The 27,577-nt window shown below is 36.1% G+C and overlaps 2 protein-coding genes across 2 annotated transcripts in view; one reads left to right on the forward strand and one right to left on the reverse strand.

The window, feature by feature from the left end:
- LGI1 (leucine rich glioma inactivated 1) overlaps window positions 1-2,518 on the reverse strand; it is a 33,357-nt gene extending 30,839 nt beyond the window's left edge. The window contains exon 1 of the mRNA XM_067300060.1: window positions 2,419-2,518. The gene's annotated coding sequence lies outside the window, so the exon portion shown is untranslated. The remainder of the gene's footprint in view (window positions 1-2,418) is intronic.
- On the forward strand, window positions 1,631-27,522 carry LOC106491511 (protein FRA10AC1). The gene is made up of 14 exons (XM_067300062.1): window positions 1,631-1,681; window positions 5,328-5,404; window positions 7,399-7,491; window positions 7,574-7,619; window positions 9,591-9,667; window positions 10,356-10,439; window positions 10,922-11,006; window positions 17,061-17,106; window positions 21,792-21,905; window positions 22,917-22,959; window positions 23,703-23,827; window positions 24,415-24,453; window positions 25,818-25,902; window positions 26,352-27,522. Exons 1-14 carry the CDS (start codon window positions 1,649-1,651, stop codon window positions 26,392-26,394), a joined length of 990 nt encoding a protein of 329 aa, XP_067156163.1. The 5' UTR covers window positions 1,631-1,648; the 3' UTR covers window positions 26,395-27,522.
- The last annotated feature ends 55 nt before the right edge of the window (window positions 27,523-27,577 follow it).

Consider the following 27,577-nt stretch of genomic DNA (forward strand, 5'->3'; position numbering starts at 1 on the left):
TGGTTACGCAGTCATTGCAATCCAGCTGAAATCCACAGATCCCCTCTCCCCTGAAGGAGTGATGCCCACCTCTCTTCCTTTCCCCCATACTTTTCAGCCATGTGAGACCCAGATGAGATAACTGCCCTTCTTCATGTCAGAGCATACTGATGCTAGATTAAACTATGGACATATTCCCATAGGATCAAGTTTTAATCCATATACTATGGGCTAAGGACAGGTCCAGTTTCAACTTCCAGTTTACTTAGGAGGCCATTTCTAAACCACTTAGATAGCTATAGCATGTATGTATAGCATACAGTAACCTTTATACAAAAAGCAGTCAATCTTGGGATATTTTCAAGCAGCACAGGCAGACACCAGAAAAGTGTTACATAGTAAGATGAAGTTATCTAGCTGTTATTCTTGGAAAAAACTTTTTATAAAACAACTCAAGTATCTGCAACAGTTGCTGAAGTTGGACTCACTGTCAAATTTTCCTCTGTCCTGGAAAGTTTATTTTTTCTAAATGCAGGCTTTTGTGGCCACAGCACACTGATGAGAGATTCCAGAACTGTAAATCTTCTCTCTGCCTTTTCCCACTTTCCTTCAAAGTGCATAATCAATGATAAGTTGGCCCAGTTTCCAGAATCATGTCAGGATTCATTCAGACTAAAACAGTCTGCCGTTTCCGTAAGAGAGGAACAACAGAACGATGCCTGCTATTACGGCTTCGTGTGTATACATTATTTATTTTGAGATATTTAAATTATTAATTAGGATAATTCCATTTTTGCAACACAGAGCCTATGCCCTTTAGAAGAAATGGGCCACATTGAACGGGACTTCAACAGAATACTGTATACACTCAAATAAGCACTTGGAGCACAATTCATTTCCATGGAAAGGAATTCGGTTGGCATCACCGCTAAGTCCCTTCAGTTATAATAACACGGTGAGGGACACAGTTACAAGGCCAAGAGAAAAAATATTTTTGTTCTTAAAACTAACCTTCAGTAGGCAAGATAAGGAGGCAGATGGTCTGCTGAGGTGTGTGACAGGCTTCCTACCTAACAGCAACTAACTACGACTTATAGTTTACCTTTAATGACAAAGTAAGCAATAGTATTCCAATTGTGAACATTTCCTGTATTAGGTGTGTCTTTGGTTCAAAACTCCACAAATCATTAAATGTTTAGGAACTCTGATGTATTCCAGAAGAAAATATCCATGCCGGATCAGGCATTTTTGACCTCAGCGGTGAAAATGCTGGTTCCTACCGCCCGAAGGGAAGCGCCGCCGCCTCCGCGACAGCCGCTCGCCGGGCGGGCGCGACGCCTGAGCGCCGGCGGCCGGACACCCCGCAGCCAACGCGGGGCAGAGCAGCTGACAGCGCTCCTCTCCCGCTGCGATCCGCCGGCTCCCACCTTCCCCGAGGCGGGGCCCGGCCGCCAGCCGGGCCTCGCGTCGGGCCGGAGCCTCCCCGCGCCCCCTGCGCGGCTGCAGCTGCGACTGCGCCTCCCTCGCCCGCCGCCGCGCTCCCCGCCGCGCCGCTCGGCCCCCCGCGCCCCGCAGGCAGCGCCGGCGCGGCCCTGCTCCGCCTCCGCCCCGCGCTTCCGGCAGGGCCCGCCGGGAGCAGGCCGCGCCGCCGCCGGCCCTCGCCGCCGCCATGGTGCCGAGCCAGCTGCTGCTCTCCGCGGCGGTGAGTCGCGCCGGGGAGCAGGGCAGGGAAGGCGGGAACGGGAGCGGGGCGGGCGGCGCGGCCGGGCCGCGGCTGCGGGGCGGGCGGAAGGGCCTGTCCGGGCCTCCCCCCGCGGCCGGGCCCAGGCAGCGAGCAGCGGGCGGGGCCAGCGCGGCCGCCCGGGCCGGGGCCGCCGCCATCTCCGGCAGCGGCGGGAGTCGCTCTGCAAGTGGTGACTGACCAGCGCAGCCCGTTCCTCAGCGTGGCTTTTCTCCCACTTTTAGACCTTTAATAAAGCTCTGCAGAAGGGGGTTATTTTGTGGGTGTCTTTTTTTTTCCTCTTCTTCTTTGTCAGGGATGTTAATAACTTTGTTTGATTCGTAATTCCTTTTACAAGGAGCAGCAGGTTTAAAGCTAATTAAGCAGCGGTTACAAACTCCTGTGTCATTAGGGTGGGACGCGTATTTTGCAGCGAAGCCTGCTAACCCGCCTGCATCGCGCCCGTCCTTTCAGCCAGGACGGCTTCTGAAGCTGTGGTAGCTGCCTGTCCTCTACTGCAGTTAAATATTAAATATATTTTACTTGTCTTGGATTTTTTTTTTTTAATGTAGGGAAGGGGAGAAATCAGTCTTGAGTGAGTAAACTTCACAGTACTAAACAGGTGTCTATTTACACTGTCCTTTAAAAAAAAAAAAAAAGCTACATCCGCACCTGGATGAGATCCTTTGACGGATAAGGAGTTCATTTTGATGTCTTACCTACAAGTCAGCTCATCTTGGTATCATCGTAAGGCATTAGTTCAGCGGTCGTTCGGTCCCTGTCCCTGAGCGCCTTCCAGCAGTGCTGGAACTGCCAGTGCAAAAGCACAGTCCAAGTGCGGGACTTGCCTGTGCGGCTGCTGCCTTTGTAGGAGGAGTGGTCTGCAAGGATCGGGACCTCTCTCGTGGGTTTTCTTTTTTTTTCATCCTGAGTGTATCTTTGGGCTGTAGATTTGGAGGAATGCCTGAAGCTGTGGAGATTTTCCTGTCAGGAGAACAGCCTCTCAGTATGTGGCCATACCTGCCCTTATATTTGCTGCCACAGCTTCCCACAAGGCAGTCGTCAGCTCCCGAGAGCCTCTCACAGTGTGCATCTGTTGGGGCGGCTTTCCTTTCACCGTTTTTTTTTTAAATTTGTTCCTAGAGAACTTTGACTATGCCAGTTGGGAGCTGATTACTGAGTATATCTACTTCTTTCCTGGGGCTGATCATCCATGGGCAATCACTTCAGAAAAACCTTTCTCTCCTTTTATTCAAGATTTTCTCTGCCTGTTATTTTGTCTGTCTGGTGTTGACTTTCATACACATTATGTCAGTGAGGACTTTCCCCCTTTCTTTCAGTGTAAAGGAAGCACTCGGTGTTCACCTGAGAAGCATTATTTTTGCTATTTAAAACATTTCCTGGATTACTATGATATTCTTAAGGTTTAGAAGCCAAGCATAAAAATACTTGCTGCACTTATATTTCATCAACCTCATAATGTATTCAGCTTTTTATAGAGATCACATAAGATTCATTAATAAAAATAGTGACAGACTTGCTGTTAGAAATACCTCAACTATGAAACCTGCTGCTGAAGTGTGAATAAACATGGGACTGTGCTGCAAGAGCTAAGCACCATTGCTGCTCTTTTGTCAGTGCATGAGGCCCACTTACACCAGAACACTGCAGATATCTGCAGCACTTTTCTTTTTTTGACTGTTCTGATTGTTTTTATGAGTCTCCTGAAACATAGAAAACATAAAGGCAAATTAGAATTATTTTATTTGCATTTGTTCAAATATATGCTTCTATGAGAGCTGTGTCAATTTGGTGTCTGTCATCAGGAGAGTTCAAGTAAAGAACATGATATTATTAAAGTAAGAAAAAAGATAAAATCCAATACAAATAATAATTTTTAAAAAAGTCTTTGAGCATCAGAGAGAAAAGATAGGGTTTTACATAGTCTCTATGATACACAAAAATTGTTAATGTCAGTAGAGGATACTGTTGACCCTTTACATCCAGAAGAGGAACCTCATCAAAATTGTCCCTAACAGATGCATCTTTTTTTCAACTACTGTAGTTAGGCTGCTGTATCATTGTGTCTTTTTCTCTTATGCTGCCCTAAACTCTGAAATTAACTGTTTTGATGTACTCTGTCCAAAGCTTAATCTTGGAAGTAACATGGAAGTTAGTGGAAATGATGCCTTTTTGCTTTCTTTCAGATTCTGTTGTTTTTGTTGCTGTATTATAGTAGCATGCAAATGCCAAACAACAAAGTCACAACAAAGAAGTTGCAGACTGGTGGAAGAGCTTTGATTTCATTATTTGATTATCCTGTAGGACTAGTGGAAACCTCTTTTTCACTTTCAGGAGAAAGTTTGCAGATTTCCTGTTTTTTGTCCAAGGAGGAATATGATTACGGGAAATGCAGAAATCAGCAACGCTGAATCAAATACACTGGCTTTCTAATCCATTTTCTTTTCTTGTCCACAGCAAGAATTACCAAGATACTTACAGAGCATGTGCCAAACCTTTCCACATGCAGATATGTAATAACCAGCCCTCTCTTGTTAGCTCTAATTATGTTCGAGTTATGTAAATGCTTTTTTGGTGTCAGTGCTAGTTTAAGCAGTTCCGAGCTCTAGTTGTTCTGTCCCTATGCTCCCACTTCTTTTGGCTGGCATAGCTGGGTATGGGGCTGTGGGTGAACTGTATCAGGGAACTTATCTGGGTTAAAATAATCTCCTTTGGGTAGGATCATTTGTAACCTGGGTCAGTTCCTTGATCTGGTTCACCTGTAGTTTCTGAACCCTTTGCAGCTCAGCAACTGGAAGGACGGTGCAAGAGTAGGAGGGAGGGAGAGGAAATTGGTCTACTTTAGCCACTACTTCTGCTGGAAGAACTGGATGTGTAACTATATCCTGGAAAACAGAGATGATAGATCAGGACTTCAGCCAGTGCTTGATAATTTGATAACATTAAGATATGCAATATTTTGTGTTTTTATATCCATTAGTTTGGCATTGCAGTCCCAAGCATGTGGAATAAAAGATTTTATTTCTTGGTATGAGTGCTCTTTGCAAAATTGGTGCTGCTTAAACCTTATGTTTTTCCAGGAATCTTGTTGGTTTGTATTTTAATTATCATGTCAACCAGCTTTCCAACTACCGATGTAAGCTCTAAGGATAATGTTGTACCATGGCCCACAAAACTTTTTTTCTCAGCTTTGTTTTTTATGTGGGTGCCTCATTTGCTGTCTTCCAGCCCTGTGAAAAAACAGCTCTTAGGGGAAAATACTCACCTTTTTCCTGTATAAGGGGTATTGTTTGAAAAGAAAGGCCAAAGATGTTTTTCCATCTTTTAGTTATCTGCATTTACATGAAGATTAAATATGGGAATATCTGTATATAAATTATTTATAAAGTGTTTTTTTGACTGATGAAGTCTATGAGAAATCACAGTTCCTTTGCCCTGTGTTATTTGGAAAATACTCTGCATTGTCCATTGCGTTTGGTTTGGACATATGAGAGTATTTGCGCTCGCTCTCTTGCTTATGCATGATGCACAGTACTGATTTCTAGTTAATTTTTTTCTATATTACTTTAGCAGGTGTACTGATTGCATTATCTGTTATTGTTTTCAGGCACATGGCCGTGGTGACTATGATTCTGATTTTAGTGATGAGGAAAATGGAGAAAAGTCTGTGCAAAAGACTGGAAGGTAATGTAATACAGAATTAACTCTTTGCATTATGTATTCCATGCAAAGGGCCTATAGTGTAGAAGATTATGCTAAGTATGTTAAGTCTGGTGTCGAAAAGATTTATGAAAAATGAACCTATCTGTTTGCTTCCGGCATCTCCTCATGTCAAGTTTGCCAGGGCATGTCTCCAAGGGGCAACTGAGAAAGATCAGTTCTGCCGTGTCCATCTGATGTCTATATGCCTTTCAGTTCGCACAGCCGACTACTTCATTTTTCCAAGCATTAGCATTAACTGCTGGGGTTTGTCTGCTCTGTTCACTTTGTTCTAATCCGTCAGGATATGTGGAACTGCTAAGAGAGAGCAAAGAAAAAAAGGCCAAGTGGCAGCAGGCTTTGTCAAAATAAAGCACCTGCTTGAAGGAAATGAAGAACTGATACTGGTTGTTTATTATTTAATTTATGAAGAGACCTGGGAATTTTATTGGTGAAGCTGTACTCAATCCTTGAAATGTAACTGCACGTCTCCTATTTTAGATTGTCTTTACCAATTATTTCAGTGGTTTGCACAATTAGTGGCCTTTTTTTGGTAGTCTGATCACATTCTATTATTAAGATTTTTTTAATGTATGTATTTTTTTGGCACTATTGTCCTTTGCCACTTCGTGCACAATACTGAACACTTTATGTTACACATTTATTTTTCCTTACCTTTTTCTGTCTCTTTCTTGCTGTGTTATTGGACTTTATTCAAGAAGGTTTTCTGGAAACTTTCCTAGGACACTTGCATACTTTCCTCTGTAGTGGAATTGAAAGAATGGGTTTGTAGTGTCTGAATGCATTCTGGGGCAAAATCTTCAGTGTTATAATCACTGGGATAATAGAAGGCATTGTGCTGTTCCATTTATCTTATAAATATCGTTGTTCTGCATTAAAACAGTGAAGGTTTTTGTTCAGTTTTAGTTTGCAAATGCCGTTACACATTTTAGCTTTCCACTTCCTAGGAACTTATTTCTAGGTTGCTGTTAACCATCAGGAGCATTTCAAAATATCATCTTTACCCTTGTTCTAGCACACTGCTACTGGTTCCCTGTAGGACTCTAATGTGGGTTCACTGCATATGTATATATCCTTTTTTTGCAGTATGGTGATACTTTCACTTTAAGGAAACAATAGTCTTCAGTCTTCTGCATATTGCTGTTTTACAGAGTGTCCTTATGGGAATTTTGTTCCTACTGATACTTTTGAACATACTTTATGCTTAGTTTTTAGTGTCCCATATTCCATAGATTGAAATATAAATTCCCTGGCTTGCTTTATACAGGTTTCTGACTTCCTTTCTTTCTGTCAGCTAGTAATTATGGAAAACTCTTCTTCACCTCTGATGATGACTGAAACTAACTAAATATACCTCTGGCTAGTTAAGGTGCATCACTTTGTATTTAACTTTTCATTAATATGTCGAATTCTGGAAGTATTTTTAGCTGCCAGGTGACAAATACAGTTCACAAGACAGTATTTAAATGAGTTTTAAATTAGCAGTTCTTGTGAGTACAGTCAGAGAAGCTGCGTTGGTTAATGACGTGTCAAGACGTTATCATGAAAGGATGGGATATGATTACTAACAGTCACTCTTTTTCTATGAACATACTGTCCTTGCTTTTTTGACTTGGCCATGCAGCCTAGATTTGCAGGTTGCTTTAAAGGTAGAGTGAAATTGATGAAGATTTTCAGTGTGGTTCTAGAGTGATAATGTTCATAAAAATCAAGAGGTGCCATTATAAGCAATTTTCTCTAAATGCTAACTGTAAGCAAGTGCCTTTCTGGATTTGTCCGGCAAATGAAGTAAAGTCTAACCTGATGTTGATTCTGAGGTTTCGTTTTATTCACATAAAAAGTAGTGATATAACAGTTAATGCTATTCAAGTTAGTGCAAACTTTGGCATATGGAAGTTGTATTGCTTATGAAAAGTTCCTGACTAATTTATTTCTTCCCCTTTTTCCCCTGCCTTCAGTATAAAAGAAGATGACCTTCTGATAAAGCCATTCCAAAAAGCAAAACAAAGCAATGTGGCTCGCAGACAAGTTGCAGCTGAAGAATGGGATAGGTATCTTTTATTATCGCTCTTGTGAGATTTTTTTTCCATAATGTGAAGATAGCTTTTGTTCAAACATATTTGTCATTAACAGGGAAGAAGCAAGAAAAAGAAGATTTCATTTGATAGCTATGGATGCTGTATCCTTCTATTTAATTTTTTTCAAGTTTGAAGTTGGGGAGACAGGTTTTCCACTGTGGTGGAATATTTCTGTCAAGGAAGCTTTACTTCAGATTTCTCAGTTTTCACAGAAGTTTACACTGTGGCATCAAATACTGAGTAGTTCTTCAAAATAGCTTGTTTGCTACTGAGATCTACCTAGTAGAGGCATTTCCAGACTCTTCCTATATGCTCGGTTGTCTTGTTCTGGACTAAGTTATACAGTGCATTTTATTTAGATTGGCACAAAGAGGCCTTTGCCTTTTCATTTGCATGTACATAAAATATAATTCTGTATAAGGCTATTAGCTTTGGGCAAATTAATTTGTGCTTGAAATACAAAAACACGTTTATTAATTCAAAAGACTATTTAAAACAGCATTATCTCCAATATTATCTTCTACAGATGATCTAATGTAAGCCTGTATTGTATCATGTGTAGTTTTATTTTAGTTCTTTCTTTTTGAACCTCTTAATTGTATTTCATGCATCATTTGTAGCTATTTTTATAACTACTGCTTCATTTAGTTTACAAAATTTCTCCTTTTATTTAGTTTTCACCTAGGAGATGTTTTAACTGAGTGTATCCAAAATATTGTCAGTTCCTTGTTTGTTTAAACAGCTGTTCTTCAGCAGTAAAAGTTACTAAATTGGAAAGTAAAGAATAAATTAAATATGGAAAGAGTTACTCTAACTGGAAATTCAGGTAAGCAGAAAATAACTCCTTCTAACCAGCTTTCGAATTTGGTCAGCAGCTACATATACTTTCCCATGCCTATAAAGGGGACATGTCTTAATCAGTCCCACTGAGATTGTAGACTATCGTTAGCCACAGAAAAGCCCGTATATTCTGGAGTGACTGCAGAACTCATTGTATAGAGTCTTTTTTATGAGTTTCTGCTAATGTTTTTGAGTGGTTTCTCTTTAAGACCTTTACGGTTATGGTATTTAATAACTCAAATGGCAATACGAAATAGTATGCTGCATTAAATGTTTTTAATTGTGCCAGTTATACCTTCTGGGCTTGCTTCACAATTGTCCATTCTGTTCCTTCTGTTTGTGGTGGGAAAAAAAAGAAAATATATACTGAGGTTAAATTAACATTTTTTGAGTTTTCTTTGGAAAATGGTTCCTCAATAAAATTGTTCTAATTCATGTCAAAATAGTAGGTTGATACAAATTACTCTTATTCACACTGATGTAATAGTTGCCTGGATATGTCCCAGGAGATAATGTATTTCCTGATTTGTTGTTTCATAAACACCAAACAACTTAATTGAAAATGTTTTTAAATAATCATATATATCTGTTATTTTGATATGTGAGGTTGCTTATTTTCCAAACAAATAGTTATATATGTTTGCTCCTATTATGGTACAAAATGTGTTTCAAATCACGTCTCTGAGGCCAAAGTGTTCTTAGAAAAGCGTTATGTATTTTCCTGTGATTTTCAGATCCAGAGCTAAACTAAAGCAGATAACTTTTATTTTAATGTTAATGCTAAAAAGTAATAAATTATTTGATTTTGGTAGCCTGTTTTATAATACAAGAATACAAACCTGTTTTAAACCTAAATGGCAGTACTAAGAAGTACTATTTGAAATTACAGCAGAAGAATTGAACCCAGCTTCTATGTGAATGCTTATAGAGCATCTTTAAAAAAAGATTATAAATGTCTGGCAGGTGAATGAGGTTTTAAAGATTAAGTTGCCTTGAATTTTTGTATTTGGAAAACAACCTTTATAAAAGGTTATAAAGTAAAAATTGTTAATTAATTCCTTTCTTTCTGGAAATTACTAAACTGTTTTTGAGAAAAAAAGCTTCTTTCTGTTATTTATTTATTTTTTTATTTAAGTTATAAAAAGGGGTTTTATTATTCTCTTAGTTTTAAACTATTGGTAAAATAAAAGAAGATAAGCACTGAAACTGAAATCCTTAATTACTTTATTCAGTATGAAAGACACAAAAAGTTTGTGAATGACTACATTTTGTACTATGGTGGCAAAAGGGAGGATTTCCGACGTTCCAGGTAAGAACCATTAGCAAGCTTCCCTTCGCTGCCCCCAAACCTCCCTGTTATGTAAAGCTGTTAAATATATGCTGTAATTTAAGGGTTTTTTTGTGTATAAAATTGTTAATGCTTTTGGTCACAAGGAGTAACTGTAGTAATTGTAAATATCCAAAACACAGAATTGTTAACAGTCTTGTTTCATTTTCCACGATTATTTTTATATAAGAGCTTGCCATGAGCTGAATTTTTCTTGTTTTGTTATGTAAAAGGAAAGATGACAGGTGAACATTAATTTTCAGGAAGGTACATTGAGAAATTTCTGGCAGTACCTTGCAAATATCAGTCTGGAATAATTGTGAAATGTGCAGAATTACTATCAGTTGTCCAGAATAACAATCTCCTTCTTCGGAACTCTGTGTAACTGCCTCCTAATGTAACTGTTTTCTTAAAAAGTATTTTCAGACAGGATCAAGTCAGCCACAGTTTCAGGGCTATTTGCCACTGTGATATATATATTTTTTTCCTTTGGGAAAAGGTATGCCAAGCTGTAATATATTCTTGAATAGTTTTTATTCAATAGCAATATATTCTGTTATGCAGTGAGCTGGAGATAACAACTATGAAATAGGGATGTTTGCCAAATTATTGTGCGACTGACTTTTCATTTTAATGTTATTTTGTACTAAATAAAAGTGCCCTTTTATAGAGCAAATGACAAGACGGATCTTGATGTTATAAGAGAAAACCATAGATTCCTGTGGAAAGAAGATGATGAAGTAGACATGAATTGGTAACTAGAACTTTTATAAGACATATTATTTTTAGGTCATTTTGTACTAAATTTGTGGCGTCCATATTAAGAATTACTATGCATACTTAGTGTTCATTCTTTAATCTTTAATACATTTAAAAATGAAAGACCTTTAGGAGGTATAGTAATACCACTCAGTGGTAAAACTAACTGGTGACAGAAAGAGCTAACCAATATTTGTGTATTCTCTGTGAGACTCAAATGACTGTTCTGAAAACTGTGAAGGAAACGTAGTTTGAAAAAATATAGTTTATTTTGTGGTGTAGATATACTTCAAAAGTATTTTTCAGTTTTATGGTAATCGCTCCTTAGCTCACTGAGTTTATTTCCGTTGCATTTCTCGTTCTGCAAACTGTGTTCTTCGGATGGAACAATGTGTCCTTGTCTTGCTAGTGCCATTGCAATGTAAAATGAATTGTATTATGTTCTGTATTTAATAAAAATAATCCCTTTTGTTACAGGGAGAAGAGGCTTGCAAAGAAGTATTATGATAAATTATTCAAAGAATACTGTATAGCAGATCTTAGTAGATACAAAGAGAATAAGGTACAATTCAATATTGTAAATCACCTTGGTTTTAAATTATGTCCTGTTTAAGCAGGCATTTACTTTAAAATTGCCTTCCTGTGATAGTGTGTTGTGAAACCAGACTGTTAATAACCCCCTCCCTAGTAAGAGAATTGTGAGAAACTGTAAAGTTATTTAATAAGCAGTAGTAAGTTTGAATCCAAGCATTGTCACTGCCCCAAAAATGTGCTTGCGTGGGAATACAAACGTTTCTGTCTGATGTTTTATGAAGAGGTATATTGTGTACAAGAAAGGCAGAAAATGCAGAGAGGTTAGGGAGAGAGGGCTAGAGAGCTTTGCCTGCAGAGAAGCACTAGATGAAGCCTAAGAAAAACCTGGGAATGTTGCTGTTTTCTTCAAAAAAAGTCTAAAAAGAGTTTTGTACTTGGATGCTGGCTGAAAAAATTACGCAAATGCATGCTCAGAAGCAGTGTCTCGTGCTGGTTGTTCTTTTCTGATTATGGAAATATGATTTGTCCATTCTTTGTAAGTAAGTAGAATTTATTCAGAGAAACAGCCAAATTCCACCATCAATTTTTCTTCTTAACTGTAACAGCCTTTGCTTTTTCTGAGTTTTTGACTGACTAACCTCTTAGTCAAAATGAGTAGGTTAATTTTGTATTGTGATTTTTTGCAAAGAATATTGCTGAACATATACATGGATTAGTGTTTTGTTACCACATAGTAACAAAGCAGCCCTGCAAACAGTGTCTATATAAAGTACTTTGAGACTATTTATAGTATTGAAAATGATATTCACTGGTAAATATTTGCAAGGACTGGGCTTAAACTCCAGTATTAGGTGGAAAAGATGTCAGCCTTCTAAAGAAAATTAAAAATTAAAATGCTGAAGATGTATTCTCCCCCTTTTTTTGGAGTGATTTTATTTTCCTATAATTATTTCACATGCCTCAATCCCTTCCCCTCCTCAAAAAATAACTGAGTTTCCCTTGAGTTTACTTACAGATTTTGTTTCTTTCGTTACTGTGCCAAGTTTCCATATGTTTGCTATCTTTGGTGGGAAACTGTTCTGTCCCAGTTTCCTATTTTTTCCTTTCTTGTGTGAACAGTATTTCCCTTCCAGAGTCGAATGCGACTGTCCTGGCTGTGTGAGGTCACTCTGAATTTCTCTTTAGGCTAATAAGAATGAGTCTTGTTATCTCTATTTTTTTAAATTTCCATTTCAGCAAAACACTGATGTATCGTGTAATTTGTTTTCTTACATTAGGTTATGCTTTCTGTCCTCATATATGGTATGACCATGTAAGAGTCCTTTCTCCAGGTCTTTGTCAATTATTGATTTATCCATGCCCACTTTTGGTACAGAAAGATGGAAGTCAGAAATGGGCTGTTAATCAGTTCCCGTTCACACCAGCGGGTTGCAGTCTGCGCTTTCAGGTTTATTCTGCCTTGATTCTTTTTCTGTATTTCCAGAAACTGGAAATAGGATAACTTTAGCCCCACATGCCTTCTATTTTGCTGTGGTGGTGTTATGAGAGGTGCAGGGTGGGTAACAGGCGTCTCAGCCTTTCATGTGATAGTTTATCATGCTCCATATCCTCTTAGGTGATGTCAAACTAAAGTTGGAGGTTTGGGTTTTTTTATGTTGCCTACATTGAGACTTGCACATACATACTCACCTGTCTTATCACAGCTTTTAGTTGTTTTGATATTGGCCAAAATCCTTTAGAGAGCTAATTCTTCTACAGACCTCTGCACAGAAATTGCAACTGAAATCTCATTTAGAACTTTTATTCTGCAAAAACACACAGTTTTCCTAATCACTGAATAATAAGTAGCAGTTTCATGGCAGGGACCCTCTCAAGGTCTGAAGAATCAGCACAGTACCTTGTCAAAGATCAAAGCTCCAAAGAAAACAATAAGAAAACATACACCTGCTGTGTGTGACTTCATAAAGTTCATGATATTCTTAAAATTATTCCCCATGCAATCTTAACAGAAGTTCATAGTCAACTTTTAGTAGCCTAAATATGGAAGAAAAAAAAAAAAGAGAAGCAAAAGCTTATGTTTTATGAAGTTGTGAAGATTTTGTCATTCTTTCCAAACTGGTCCTTACCTCAAGACCATGAAGATGCACTGATTAAAGAAATGTCTCTGGCAGAGGGATGACTGAACACCAGGGTCTTCGTTCACTTTGAATTTTTTTAAATGGTTCCACTCTCACAGTTAGGCTTCATAGACAAGGATTCTTGCATATAGAAGGTTAGATGCTTTCTTCTTCACATAGGTAGAGCATGTAATCTTTCTTTCTCTTTTAATTTTAATGAGCAATGCTGAGGAGGCCCTCTAATATGAGGCTAATCGTCCCTGTAGACAGTGGAAGTGCTCTTCCAGCTCTTTCCTGCTGTTGGTCTGTTATTCCTTGCATTTGCCCTAGACGAGAGTTCTTTTAGGTCAAGGCTGTATTTGAACCTCTGTGTGTCTGTCTGCAAGCTCTGAGGCTGATAAATGACCATCTACATCGTCAGATAGTTTAATTTTATTGTCAGTTTTGCTGTATAGTAAAGGAGAGTGTTTTCCACTTAAGTTTTACTTGGCTCAGTATTGGACTAAAAATGTACTTTTCTCTCTGTCTTCTCACTTGTCCCAGGGGAGTTCTTATTTGCTGTCTCTGTGCTTTGTTTTACAGCTTAACGGATTGGAAATGTCTCCCAGTTGCTAAGAAATTAAAACTGACACCTGGTCATCAAACAGAATCTATTTTATTCTTTTGATTCTTTCCAGATCATTTTCAGATTTCTAGGCCAATTGGTCTTCTACTGTGTCAGAATATTCAGTCACTATTTGTCAGCATGGAAGAGATGTCAGCATTTTTGTGAGAAGAAAAATTTAAAATATCTATGGCATTTTTCCTCAGTGTTTTGTCTAAATTAATACTTTCCTTTTTTCCTGAAAGAAGTGACTGTGGACATCTTAGTTGTTGCTACAGGCAATATTACTCAAACAGTCCACATTTTAATTTGGGAATTTTACTGTTTATGGATATTAAAATGTCATCCACTTTTTTAACTATCGTTTTTTATTAAGTCAGGCATTTGATACTCTTGTAAAGGATCTGTTTTGGATTTGTACTACTTGGTCTTGGTCTACCTTGTAGATAGAGAAATAACTCATTTAGGATCTTGTTGAACTCATTTACCAAAGACTGTGAGGCAGAATAGTTGTCATTTGCTGATGTTGCTTCTGGTTTCCTTTATTTTGCAGGCTGACTTCAAGAACCTACACTAATTTTTAATTTTCCTATGTAGTTTCAGCTACAGTTCCTGGTATTGCAGCATAGTTAGAGGATTTCAATCATTATGTTTTTATTTTATTTGTTTCTTCTTAGCCTTCGGCACTCTTTGTCATTTTCCCCTAGTTGCTGGAAGACTGATTTGTCAAAAATGAATCACGCACAAGGACAGCTTTTGTCCAACTTGTAAACTGGGCTTGCTGTAAAGAATACCACAGGTGGTTCTGGCTCCCTCTTTTCTGTTACTTTTGCTCTTGTTTTCCAGACTTGCTGTACTTAGGAAATATTCGATAAGAATATCATCTGATCTGTATCTTAATGGGTCAAGTGTGGACTGTAGGGGAAAATGTATAAAAGACTACTTAAGTAGCAAAAGTGAGCATGGATAACTCAATGATTGGTGAAGTGGCAGAGGGACTGTGAGAAAGCAAATGTACAGGTAAGGTAGAATTGTATTTTATGATTTACAGCACATGCATGCAGAAATAATGGCAAAATACTGTTGATATTTCCTCCTAAACTTGCAGTATTTAACAATTGAATGGCAAGCTTTTCAGAATTAGAATACCCTGTAAAACAGCAAATCTCCTTTAAAACAGCAAAAAAAACCAATTAACGTCACTCTTAAGATCAAACAGTAATCACAGAATTATTTTTATATTACTGTTATGTATATATCCAATAAGAGAATAATTTACAGCTCAGTAAGAGAGACCAGTTGAGACTAGGACTTTGTTTCCACGCTTCAGCTGAACTGCTAGGAAGATGTGACATCTTTATTTAACTGCTGCACAAATCACTTGGAACATGATGTTATGACGTAATAAAATACATTCGAAACTGTTAGCAGAAATTTATCAGGCAGCTTTGCAAGACCATACCATTCTAAATATAAAAGGTAGAAAGTAGAGTCCAAATCAAAGCTTGTATCCCTGTTTTTTTGAAGGAGACGTAGTGAGGTCAGTGAAATTTGTTTGCGTGTACCTCATGACATAATTTTTATTCAACTGCTGATCATGATGAATCTTTCTAGTGAATTTTTATGATGCAGATAGACCATCAGCAGGATTGTACTTGGACTGCTTTGCTACTATTGTATTATTGGGAAATGTACTGCAAAGCTGTGTTAAATGATTGTGGAGGATTGTTAAATTTGTGGAGGTTTATTTAAAAAAACAGATTTAAAAACTGTGAGATCTGGATTCCTTTATGAATCCTTTACGAGTATATTTTACGTTCTGTTTCCAATGAGCTGTTCAGCACAGTTCTTGTTTTTTACAATTGTTTAAATTTTTGTTTGACTGAAGCATGAGTGGTTAAAATGGTACTTTTTTAGACCACGCTGCAGATTGTAGAGTAGGCTAAGCACAAGCTGTTCCTGCCTTAGCAAATTGTGTATAGTATGGTATAGAGTGTGATCTTCTCTTGCAATTTTTTTTACCAGTGAAACCAATAGGTATGAAACATAGCGTATATTATATCTCCAATTCCAGAATGAGTAGACTGGTATCAAGAGGCAAATATTTTATTGGTGTTCAGATTTTTAATTTTCTTAGGCATCTTCTATGTGATATATTGACTTGGGGAAACTCAGAGCAGAGGAAATATTTGGCTACTGATCTCTTTCTGCTCAGCTTTCAAGCTGTAGTTAGTAAGGTGCAAAGAATTTACATGAGTTTACAGCACATTCTTAAGAGGCAAAACTTTTGGCCCCCTATTTTTCCCAGTGTTCTCTGAACCACATAGCTCTTTTCACATGAGAAGTCCATGCTGTTGCCCTTCAGATAATGAATTATTATGGTTTATTAAAAAAATCAACAACAGTAAAGACCACACACAACAACAGATACCTGTGCTTCTGTAGAGCATTTAAAATTAGATTAAGAACAATTCAGATAAATCCAATATATTATAGAATTTATGCCACTGAACCTACAAAACACACATTTGTGTAAGTTTAGTCTTTGGATGCCCAAATAGAAACTTCATGATCTAAGGGACGTGCCTCTATGACCTCAGAAGCCTTTTTTTCCCTCTATCTTTTAACATGAAATTTTGGATTTTATGTGCTTTGCTCACAGAGCAAAATTTCATTTTATCTTCTTGTCATGCAATGTTCATGAATTTTAAATGAAATTACAAGACAGCCCTTTTTGAACAAGTTGTATGCCACTAAGTTTTATCCCCTCTTTCTAATTGCTAATGAAAATAAAATTATTTCTCCCAGGCCGTTCTTGCTCCATTCCCTCTTTGATCTTTTCACGAGGCTTCACTTGCCATTTGAGACGATGAAGCAGATTCTGTTGGAAAACAAAAATAGTAGATGGATTATCTTCATGTGAAGTTTCTAGGCAGTGTAAAGGGGGTGTGTGTGTTTATCTTTAGTCATTAGGTTGTGAAAGGTGGGGCACTGAAATTTGCTTTTGTGTCTTTTCAGTATTCCAATGATCTCAGTTTTCAGTGTGGACAGTTGCAATGAAGAATCTAGTGGAGTCAGTCTCTCCTAACTTCCAGTTTGTTCTTCTGCCTGCTAGGAAAGCTTTCAGGATGTTTTTAATTCAGTACTGATCAGCATCTCCTGGAATTTGAATTGCAGGAGTAAATTGGAATCCCTCTGACAAGCAGAATCAGAGGTACTGCTAATTAACGGAGAAAGGAATTAAATTTTATTAATCAGAACTGAATGGATGAACACATGTGCAGGACAGCAGTTTACTAAAATTAATCTTTACATTCACATTTGACTATTCACAACTTAAATTTGTTTTTTATCATAACAGTTTGGATTTAGATGGCGACATGAGAAGGAAGTAGTTTCAGGAAAAGGTAATGCTGTCTTTCATTTTATGTTACATTTCTCCTTGACTATTGTGTTTCTTGCTGCTTTTTGACATTATAATTGTTTGACAGTTTGGGGGCAGTTCTTGATATTGATAAGTGTATCAGACATTGACAGGCACTAAAGTGACCTAAGTCTTAGCTTTGTTTTATGCTATGTATGTTTAGTGTGCATGATGATCTATATTAATAAAAATTAAGGGAACATATGGTTTGTTTTCACAAGCTCTAATTTGTAATGAACACCATCATACTGCATTTGATAATGTAGAATTTCATAGATATGTCTTTTAGCTGCTTCTGTCCAATAGTTCTCCATTGCCCTATTAGTCTTTGCTGCCTTTAATTAGTGTCCTAATACTTTTTCCTCAGAAGATCATTTTCTTAACAGTTTCTCCAGTGTTGTTTCACAGATTTCCAGCTTTTTAATTTAAGCTCTATGTGTGATGTCTGTTTCGGGCTGTTTTGGAAAGCTTCCATGAAAATGGTGGCCATGTCTCCTAGACCTGTTTCTGACACAGTAGCTCATTCTGACTGTTTCTGCATGCAAATTCTTATAGATGTTTTATTGGGATACCGTTCCATGGCCTAAGGGCATGGACTTTTTCAAGTAACTGAACAGACAAGAAGGTTATGGGAAAATCTTGCTACTGCTGTAAGTGAAATATTCATGTCCATGTCCTGTTCTCAGAAGTCCTGCATGCACATGCAAGAAAATTGAATGGAGTGATGTTGTTGATCAGTATAGTTCTGTAAATAGCTCTCTTTATTATAACATATTGCAAGAACTTAGAAATACAACACTTGTTTTTTTAATTTTTGATAACATGTTTCACAGGAAGAAGTGTGAACATTAATTTTTTAAAAATCTATAAATACTACTTAAAACTCCTAAAGATAGCAGTTGTTGTAGTCATATGTTGCTTTCAGCACTAAGAATTATTTTAACAAATAGCTGACTTTAATATGGTTATGTGCTTTATCCAACACTTCAAAAAGATAACTAAAATTAAATGAAAAATGAATAATTTATGAATAATTATGTCTTCTTGAGGAGGAATTTCAAGCTGTATTATACTTTTACTATGTGCTAGTCCATATTTAAAAACGTGGGAGAAAGTGCAGAATTACACGTTTTAAGCTTTTTGAAAGAAATTCTAATGGAAAATGTAAAGCTTGTTTTAGAGCTAGAACGTAGGAACTGAGTAGTAGCAGCTTTCACCACTAAGGGGCGCAAGAAATCAGTGTTATCTGGTGTATTAGATGTTTTCAAACACGCTTTGAAGTGGTCATTTAAGAAAAACCGAATCTTTAACACCTTTTTTTTCCTTTTTAAAGTGTAATTCAGTAATAGAAATTGTTGATAATAAACTATAGTAAAGTATTAATACTAACCTTGTTCAGCTATCGATGTTTGATAATTCACATTTTAAAAAAGAGAGCATTAACTTAGCGTGTGCCTTATTTAAGCTGTGAAAACACTAGGGGCGAGAGCCAGTTGTATTATGGCTTGGGGTGTGTTAAGGAGGAGAGAGAAGAATGAGTTACTGACATTGGGTTGCTTTGTTTTCCATGTCTTTGCCAGGTGATGGGGGGGGAGGAGGGTTAGGACGAGGGAAAGGAAAGGTATCATTTAAATTACTAATTGTAAATGCCAGATTATTTTTTTCTTCTCTTCTTTCCCACTCCAATCTTTTTTTGTAAGGACTGTGAAAGAAGGTCATATTGAAGATCTCTACTGAGTCTCATTACATTTAAAATGTAATCTTAATGACAATTAATGGTGTAATATCTGTGTATTCTTCAGTAAAGGGTTCCACAAAATGGGTATTTCCTTAACTGTAACCTTAAATTAACGTAGAATTCCTATTTTAAAGTTTGTACATCAGTGAATAGTAGGCACATGAGTTGCCCTGAAAATAAATCCTTAAAATGAAAAGCTTTAAGCTATTTAAAATATTTATTTTATATGCCTTCCTAAGTACATTTTCCCTCTACTTTTGAAACACCAATAGCAGGGCATGGCATGAAAATATGAAATAAAAGATAGTTGAGGCAAAATGAGATCGTGGACAAACTTCTGGTGGGAAAATAGGTAACAAGTTCATTTGACAGAGGTGAAATAGGACTTTCAGCAATATGCAGAAAGAGGAAAGCTGAACATGTGGATATATTTGCTGGGGTTTACTTACCCTTTTTTTTAGTGTTTTGATAGTAGATTCAGTAATAAAAATACGTAAATTAGGTATGTGTTATTTGACAGAGTAGGGTTTAATACCTGCAAATTGATGTACCCTGTGTGTTTTCACGATTTCATTGAAATAACATTTCACTTTTATGATAGTAGTGTCTTTCTTAGCCTATTTTATATAGAGATAAATATACATATAATATGCTTTACCTCATCTGAGCAAATGTTCTTCCAAATTTGCGTCCATTTATTATTTCTCTTAATTTCCTCCATGGAAAATGCAAACTGTCAATACCCAGGTTAGTGCACCGTGTATCCATGTACCAGTTTGGTATGCCTGAGTTTTGATCAAAATCTTAAATCTTTAAATTCAGTCTTTTGACTTTCTGGATTTCCTTAGTGTATTTAATTTTCAGTATTTCATTTAGCTTGCATGTGCAGTACTTGTATTTTCCACTTATTCTGCTTTTCTGTGAGAAGCAGAAGGAACTAACAGTTTTTGAAAGCAAATATTTAACAGATTATGGGATTTGTAATTGTGGAAATGAAGGCAGCTTATAGCAAGGTGACAAAACTCCGGACACATATGTGGTTTAGGATATACTTTTTTCTTCTGATTAAATTAGGTAACTATCCACTTGGCACACTGGTTTCCATGTCTTCCTTTCTTGGACATCTAACTCTGCATTTTATAGGCAGCCCAGGTATTAGCTGGGAACTAGAGCTTCCACTGTGGGAAAAGTCACATTTCAAGTACTGAACTGTCTGGTGCGTAGTTCCCTCTGACTCAGGTTCTCCATCTATAAAATGGGGATTATAATGATCTCTTATTTCTTTGCAAAAATATACATCTGAAATGCTTTTATGATATTCAGCTATACTACAGTGTTAAATACTATTGAAGAAACATTCAGGAAAAGTAGAATTCTGTGCTCAAGGCCAGGTTTGAATATGTGTTGTAGGGATTGTAAAGTGCAAGATGAGGATAAGAAAAGTCTGGCTGCTTATATATATGTATACAGTATGGAGTAGGGGTCTGTTGGAAAAAAATCACAATGTCAAATATTTAGACCATCATAAATATGAGTAAGTGTATCAGGGGACAGAATTATGGTGATTTACACAGTCTAAGTCCTGGTTTACTCAACATTCATTGCATGACTTAGCAGTCTGAAGATGCTCTTTCAACGCCATTGTTGTCGATGTATCCAGTCTCACAGGCAAAATGTGAAATATCCCATGCAAAAAGCAAAATATCCACAAGTGGTTCTATATACTGTAAAGAGCAGCTAATCATAAATAAAGCTGCTGTATCTTTTTTCTTCTGTGCCTGTTTTTCTGGATTTGTTTTGGGAATTTTTTTAGAAGACATGAAATTAACACAGTGTAGTTAAGTTCCCAAAAGTTTTATATGGGGATAAATTTCTCTTTATAGTTTTTCCTCTTTATAACTGATATAAATGATTCGTGATAACATTTTATCTTACATAGGGTTAAACATATTTAATGCATATTCATTTGAAAATATTTTTTTATTGGAGCCCTATTTTCTTTGGTTCAAGTGTTGGCATTGCAGGTGGTTTTAGACTGCAGAACTGAAGTATCTGAGGACGCTGCCAATCCGCGAGTTAGCAGCTTAAACAGAATGCTCTAAGGTTAATCTTTCACGCACAGTCCTGCTTGTGAGCCTGTTAATACAGAGCCTTACCACCAGCACTGCATACATACTAGTCCTCCGCAGAGGAAATATATGTGTCTATTAACTGCAATATTGGGAACACAGTTGTGTGAACAACATACATTATGTGTAAATTGTTTTAAAACTGATATTGTGTTTAATATAATGAACCCCCAGAAGTTTTTGAAGCTGCTGCATACTTTCTCATAGAATTGCATTTCTTCTTTTTTCTTTTTTAGTATTGTTTTTCCTTTCTTTAAAGAAAAATAAAGTGTTTCTGGAAAGTCATTAGAATACAAATTGTTTGTCCAGTAGGTGAGGTAGACTTGTAATCAGAATATGGACATCTTAATTTTGTATATATGTTGTACTCTGAGTAGTTTGATGTCGTTAAAGATGTATGTCTGAATTGCACCTTCTGATCCATCACCCTCTGCTAAGTAAGTAATCATTTAGGATATAGAAAATACCCTAGTAACATTCATTTTCTTTGATTATTAACTAGAAGTTTTTCCAAAGTTCAGTATTATGCTTTTTTTCTGAACATCTCCCGTCTTCTAGAATAATGTAAAATAAAGCTCAAGTTATGTTCTTTCTTTGTAAATATGCAATATGAGACAAATATGATTGATCTATAGCTCTTACTAGTTCCTTAACCTAGATTTTCTTTTAGCTCTGGGGCCTTTTTCTTTGAAAGAAATGGAAAACAAAAAACCAAAAACTGAGCAAAACTGGAAATAACAACCCCAAACCTATGCATGTTAATCATTCAACCTTGGTTTGCTTTTTTTGACCTCTTTAAAGGTCAGTTTTCCTGTGGAAATAAGCACTGTGACGAGAAGGAAGGCCTGAGGAGCTGGGAGGTGAATTTTGGTTACGTTGAACATGGTGAAAAGAGGAATGCCCTTGTGAAATTGAGTAAGTCAGCCCTTCTTCTGCTGGCCTTCAAGAATATGTAAACTTAAAGACAAATATCTCACACTTTCCAAGGTGTAGCGTGAGACTCGGTGATAATGATATTAGTATATGCACAGTGGAAAATAAGCTGCTGTAGAGGAGATGATTTTGTTAGATTAATTACAGGTAGTACGATGGTTTGGTGAGAATGGCTGCTATCATTACGTATGACAAAGTTGTTACAGGTTGAGCACTTCATGATGTATAATTTGTATGTAATACAATTCGAATACCTGATTATAAGCTATTACGTAAATAAGCTTGTTTATTTTTAATGGACAATACTGAATTGCAAGGTTAGTTTCCTCACTGCCATTGCCTAACAAGCTGTGTGGCTTAGGAGTTCTTAGGGCTTTCAAACAGACAACTTTTGTACACTTTCAGCTCAATTAATTTTGTTTTTAATATTTACATTTTCTTCCAAAAATTCTAATTTAAATTAAATTAATTCCTTTTCCATTCTTATTTCTTAAGTGAGATCATCTTATTCGAGTACTTGTTGATACGTTCAGTTAACCATATCACAGAGTACATATATTTTGTGTAAAAGAAACTAATGGCGGGGTTTTTTTGTCCACAGAAAGGCACTCTGTTTGGCAGCATTTGTTCTTTGTAGAAGCTCTAAGAGACTCACAGGTCTTCAGTATAATTGTAGAACAATCTGATCTGTCCACAAAGATCCATAAAATGTGCTATCTGTACATGATAAACACTGATAGTTTTTTATGAAGAGTTGCCAGAGGTAAACCTGTGATCTTTCTCCAAATTTATTAAACTTTAGATTTGTACTGAAAACTTTGATCATGTTATTTTTCTTATCCTTGCCTGCAATCATAATATAACTTGTGTTGGAGGAAGAGTTAATAAAATTTGAAGAAAATGTTATATCTAGTTTTATAAATTTATTAATAAGTTTTGTTAATTATGCTTATCAAATACACGGCTGTAATGTTCTTGTTCTGTCTTTTTCAGGACTGTGTCCAGAATGTTCCTACAAACTTAACTTTCATCACCGGTAATACAATATTTTGAAAATATGGGGACTGAATTATTAATAGGTTCCAGTTATGCTTACCTGAAAAATAGGGAAAAAACCTTCAGATAGATGGTTAGAAAACTTCTGTTCTGGAGTTCTTATGAAGTCACTGATTTGATTCAATCCTGAATAAGAATGGTCAAACATATTTTCTGTTTGTCGGCTTCAGAGTAATACTTCCTTTGAATCAATTTCCCTGACTGCTTTTGGCCAAACAAGCTGTAAAAAAATTGGCTGTTGTCACACAGTAAGCCCACATAAATAATACTGAAAATAAAATGAATAGATTGTTGATCTGCAGTAGGTTCTTAGGCTTAAGATTCTTGTACCTCAGGTTTTATCACTATCAGATAAGAAAATATAAAAGAAATTGTATTCACTGCATTTTTGTTATTACATGTGCAAAAAACTAAGTTTGCTACATAAAAAATTTTAGATTTCTACCTTTATCAATATAAAGCGGGCACATGGTATAACATTATTTTCTGTATTTAATCTTTGATTGCCAGTTCAGTGTCATTTTAGCACCTTTAGCATTTCCTGACCTTTGTCTTCAACTATATAGCTATAATGTTTCTATACCACTTTCATTTTTTAACTGCATTTTTTATCTAGTAATAATTTTCAGAAAGAATGACAACTGTTTGACTGTATTAGATATCTAAGGTTTACTGTTGTTTGAGGAGTACATATAATAGAGGATAAACATTCATTTTTTGAAGGAGGAAAGAAATCAAATCAAAGAAGAAAAGAGGCACAACTATACTGAACTCTAAAGAACCAAAAGTTAAGAAGACAAAGTTATCTTGTTCAACAAAAAGCAAGTCCAAAAAAAAGACCCATAAAGGTAAATTTAAATTTTAAACTTTCCATTGTGAAAATATTCTAAGAATATGTTGGGTGTTAGCGCTGCCATAGCTATAGATACATAAATGTATCTGGACTGTGTAACTTTGGTAGTCAAAAAAGGTAAATTTCTTAGTTAAATAAAATTTCTTAGGTGTACAAAAATGTAAATTTGCAAAAAGACAAATTTTTTACAATTTACAGAAACGGGAGAGCCTTTTGAAAAATATAGCATTGGAAGGAGAAGTGGTCTAAGAATTGGGACGTTGCATGCCAGAAGGGATTCTAAAGTATCTGATTCTTTGAGGCTTTGGGGTTGAAAGCTTTCTGGTAATGTAAGATAACCTTTTTACACCACAGATCTTGGGATAACATTTGAGCTCGAACTGATGACCTTTGAACTCATGCAAAAAAACAAAATAGTTTTTCCTTCAGTGTTTTCTTTCTTTCTTTAAATTAATGGTGTGTGCATGCATGTGCACATGCTTATGTGTAATATATTGTGATAAATCTATCCTTGCAAACATTTTAAGAAAATGGGTAAAACCAAGATAGGCTTATTATTTTTTAAATGTTGTTTCTTTCTAGATCAAGTTTCTTCAGAAGATTCAGATAATTCTGATAAAGGTAAAGGACTTGAATATCTTTTGCATTTTTATGTTTTTGTAATAAGTTGTGCCATATTCAGTTGTCATTGGTCCTAGTTTTATTCACTGGCAGTTTTAATACTTCGTAAGATGCTATGAAAGCTGTGTGAAAACAAGCAGAGATGTGAAGGGTCAAAAAAGTTACTTCTAAACTCTTGGAGATAAACTGTTAGGAATTTTCAGAAGGAAATCTTTCAAGCTTAAGGAAGGAAGAAAAATAGGAGGATATAATACAGAGGAAATAGAAAAATAAGGGGCCAGTTTGTTCAGGAAAGAGTAGCCAGGTGCAAAAACAGGTACATTGTTAATAGTTGCCTGGGTCAAGGTGTGCACGTATGTGCTGTGTAATACTATAGAAAATACTTTTCTAATATAATAATAACTACTATAATTTCTTTTGTGGAAAAATACTAATACGTATGCTACCCGCAATATTAATAGGAGGGAGCACTGGGAGAAGACACCATGCCAAATATATCCTATACTTTAACGAAAGTCTATTCCAGTTACCACCTGTAGTATCTCAGAGACCTGCCTGTTGCAGGTGGAAGAGATGAGCGTTTCAGTGACTCCTTTGCAGTGGTTATCCTTATATTGCAGTAATTCCAGCCCCAGTGTCTTTGCTGATGAAACAGGCCTCATCTCTTGATCCTCCTAATTCTTGCTGCAGACTGTCTAGAAGGGCCTGAGTGTTTCTACTGATTGCTTTTCTGTGTTATAAGTTTTTTGGAAAGTCCTCAAAACCTATTATTTCCCAGCCAGGTGCAGGAAGTCCCGAAGTCTCATGACTCAAACCATACCTAAAATCTCTGTCTTGTCAGGAAAGTTCTATTGGAAGTTTTTTCTCAAGTTAGGGCATATTTCTAACGAAGGGACATTTTTGCTCTTTCACTCCCTCAGTATACTTCTACTGAACAGTTATTCAGAAAAACATATTTTTGACAATTTCACTGATAAATTACAATCGATAAAAATTGTCATTCAAATGGAAGTAGAATAATTGATTCATTTAATACCAAGATTTGACATTGTATTGTGATTCTGGATATGTGTTTATAAATCTTTAATTTTAGGAACAAAGTGCTATGTTACTGTTGATATAAGGATCAGAGTTTTGTCATGATTGCTATTATGTTTGGCTTAGATATCAGTTAATGATATCTAAGAGTCATTTTGATGCTGTATTGAATAACATTTGGCAAATATTTTCATTCTCACTTCATATGAAGTATTGAGTCTTGTGGTTACAATTAAATGTTGCTGTTAGCAAACAAGCATCTAGATGAAAAATTTGATAAATTCTTTAAAAATTAATTTCTCAGGCACTTTAAATTTTTTTAACAGATTCAGATAGCAGTGATGTGCAAGATGGTCCTTCAGATGCAGACTTTTGGAAAGGTCCTCTACAAGAGCCAGATGAAAAATCACGGTTAGTTTGGTCAACTAGTAAATTTGTATCTAGTAAAAGTTTGAATAATTATGACTATTCAGAACTGCAAAGGTAGAGACTTTTCCTGAATGTTTTGATGAATATTCTGACATTGAAAATTATGTCAAATCATCTTCCCTGTAGTGAACCTAAGAATATTCTTTTAAAAAGAGGAAACATACATGACACTGGAGAAAAAGCTGTGTCAAGCCACTAACATACTGCTGCCAAAATAGGTCACCTATCTTAGAAGTGAATCCTAACAGTCAACTCCCTGCTGTTGCACAGAAAGGGATACATGAAGGGTATGGGACCATAGTGAACAAGTCAAAATGGTATATACTGGGTACATATTGTAACTGGAAGTCTGCTAAATCTTTTTTATACAAAGATTAGCTCCTAATAGATCAAAAGCAGAACATTCTTTGACATATTTTTATTTTTTACAGGGAGGAGGAATTTGATGAGTATTTTCAAGACTTGTTTCTCTGAAACTTGAAATGGATGTAGGCTTATTTTCTTTTTGGAGCATCAAGATGAGTGTCCGGAAATCCAGTCATATTTAGGGACCAGAGACTCTTCTTTCTACCAGCGTACCATTTCTACAGTCACTCCGTATGGACCGTCTGGGTGAAGTATCTTTGTAGAAGGATTCAGGCCTAAAAACTTTCTTTTTCTTGTGGTAGCCTGTATGCTCATGAAATATGAGAAATAATCTGTTGAGTGCAAAAGATATATTGCACCCTAACTTAAAAAGAGGAAGGACGTAAACAAATAAGAATATAGTTTATTGACAGTGCATCACAGAATTTGGCTGCTTTTTATTTTATCCCAAACTTTAGATTTTGTCCAATTTGTTTAAGGAAAGTTTTGGAAGAGTCTGTTATCAGTTTATAACCATGGAGGTTAATATATTTATATTTTTAATTTATTAAACAGTTAATAGACTTACCTTTATTGGTCATGTGGTCTTTAATATTCAGATATTGGTCTGTGTAAGTATTTTTAAATGCTATTAGGGAAGTTCAGTTTTTATCAAGTATGTCCTTCACTTGAATTAAATAAATATCTGAAATGTGTTCCTTACTCCTTAGTAACATTTAGTTCATTATGAATTTGTTTTAAATTTTAGTTATCCTATGATATGACTAATAATTCCTCTCATTATAAAAAATCCAGATGGTTGTTTAAATTTTTGGTTTAATAAATAAAATAATGTTGCTTGCCGCTGGAGATGTACACGTGGTTGGTTATCTGTGGTTTCTGATCTCCTTAGCATTGAATGAATGTTAATCCTTCCTTAAAGTGTAATCCTAAATATACAAGTAAAGAATATTTATTGCTTGAGAATCTTAGTGGGTTCATTTTCCTATTCAAATTGTAACACAACTTTAAACATTCTTTATTGTATGTTTCCAAAGAAACAGTCTGCACATGGATAGTTACAGGGACCATTTTCTTTGTCAGATGAAAATTACTTTGGATAAAAAGGACAAACTTGTTTTGAATTAAATGTTCATGTTAGACAATCTGATGAAAATTAATGTTGTATAAAATATATTTTTGATAAATACTTCCCACTGTAGATGTCATAATAAATTTTTGATATGGAAAATGTAACAGTAGAGGTGGTTGCAGTATATTTATGAACATATTACATGCACTCACGTGACTA

The sequence above is a fragment of the Apteryx mantelli genome, chromosome 7 (genome assembly GCF_036417845.1).
Source record: "Apteryx mantelli isolate bAptMan1 chromosome 7, bAptMan1.hap1, whole genome shotgun sequence".
NCBI lineage: Eukaryota > Metazoa > Chordata > Aves > Apterygiformes > Apterygidae > Apteryx > Apteryx mantelli.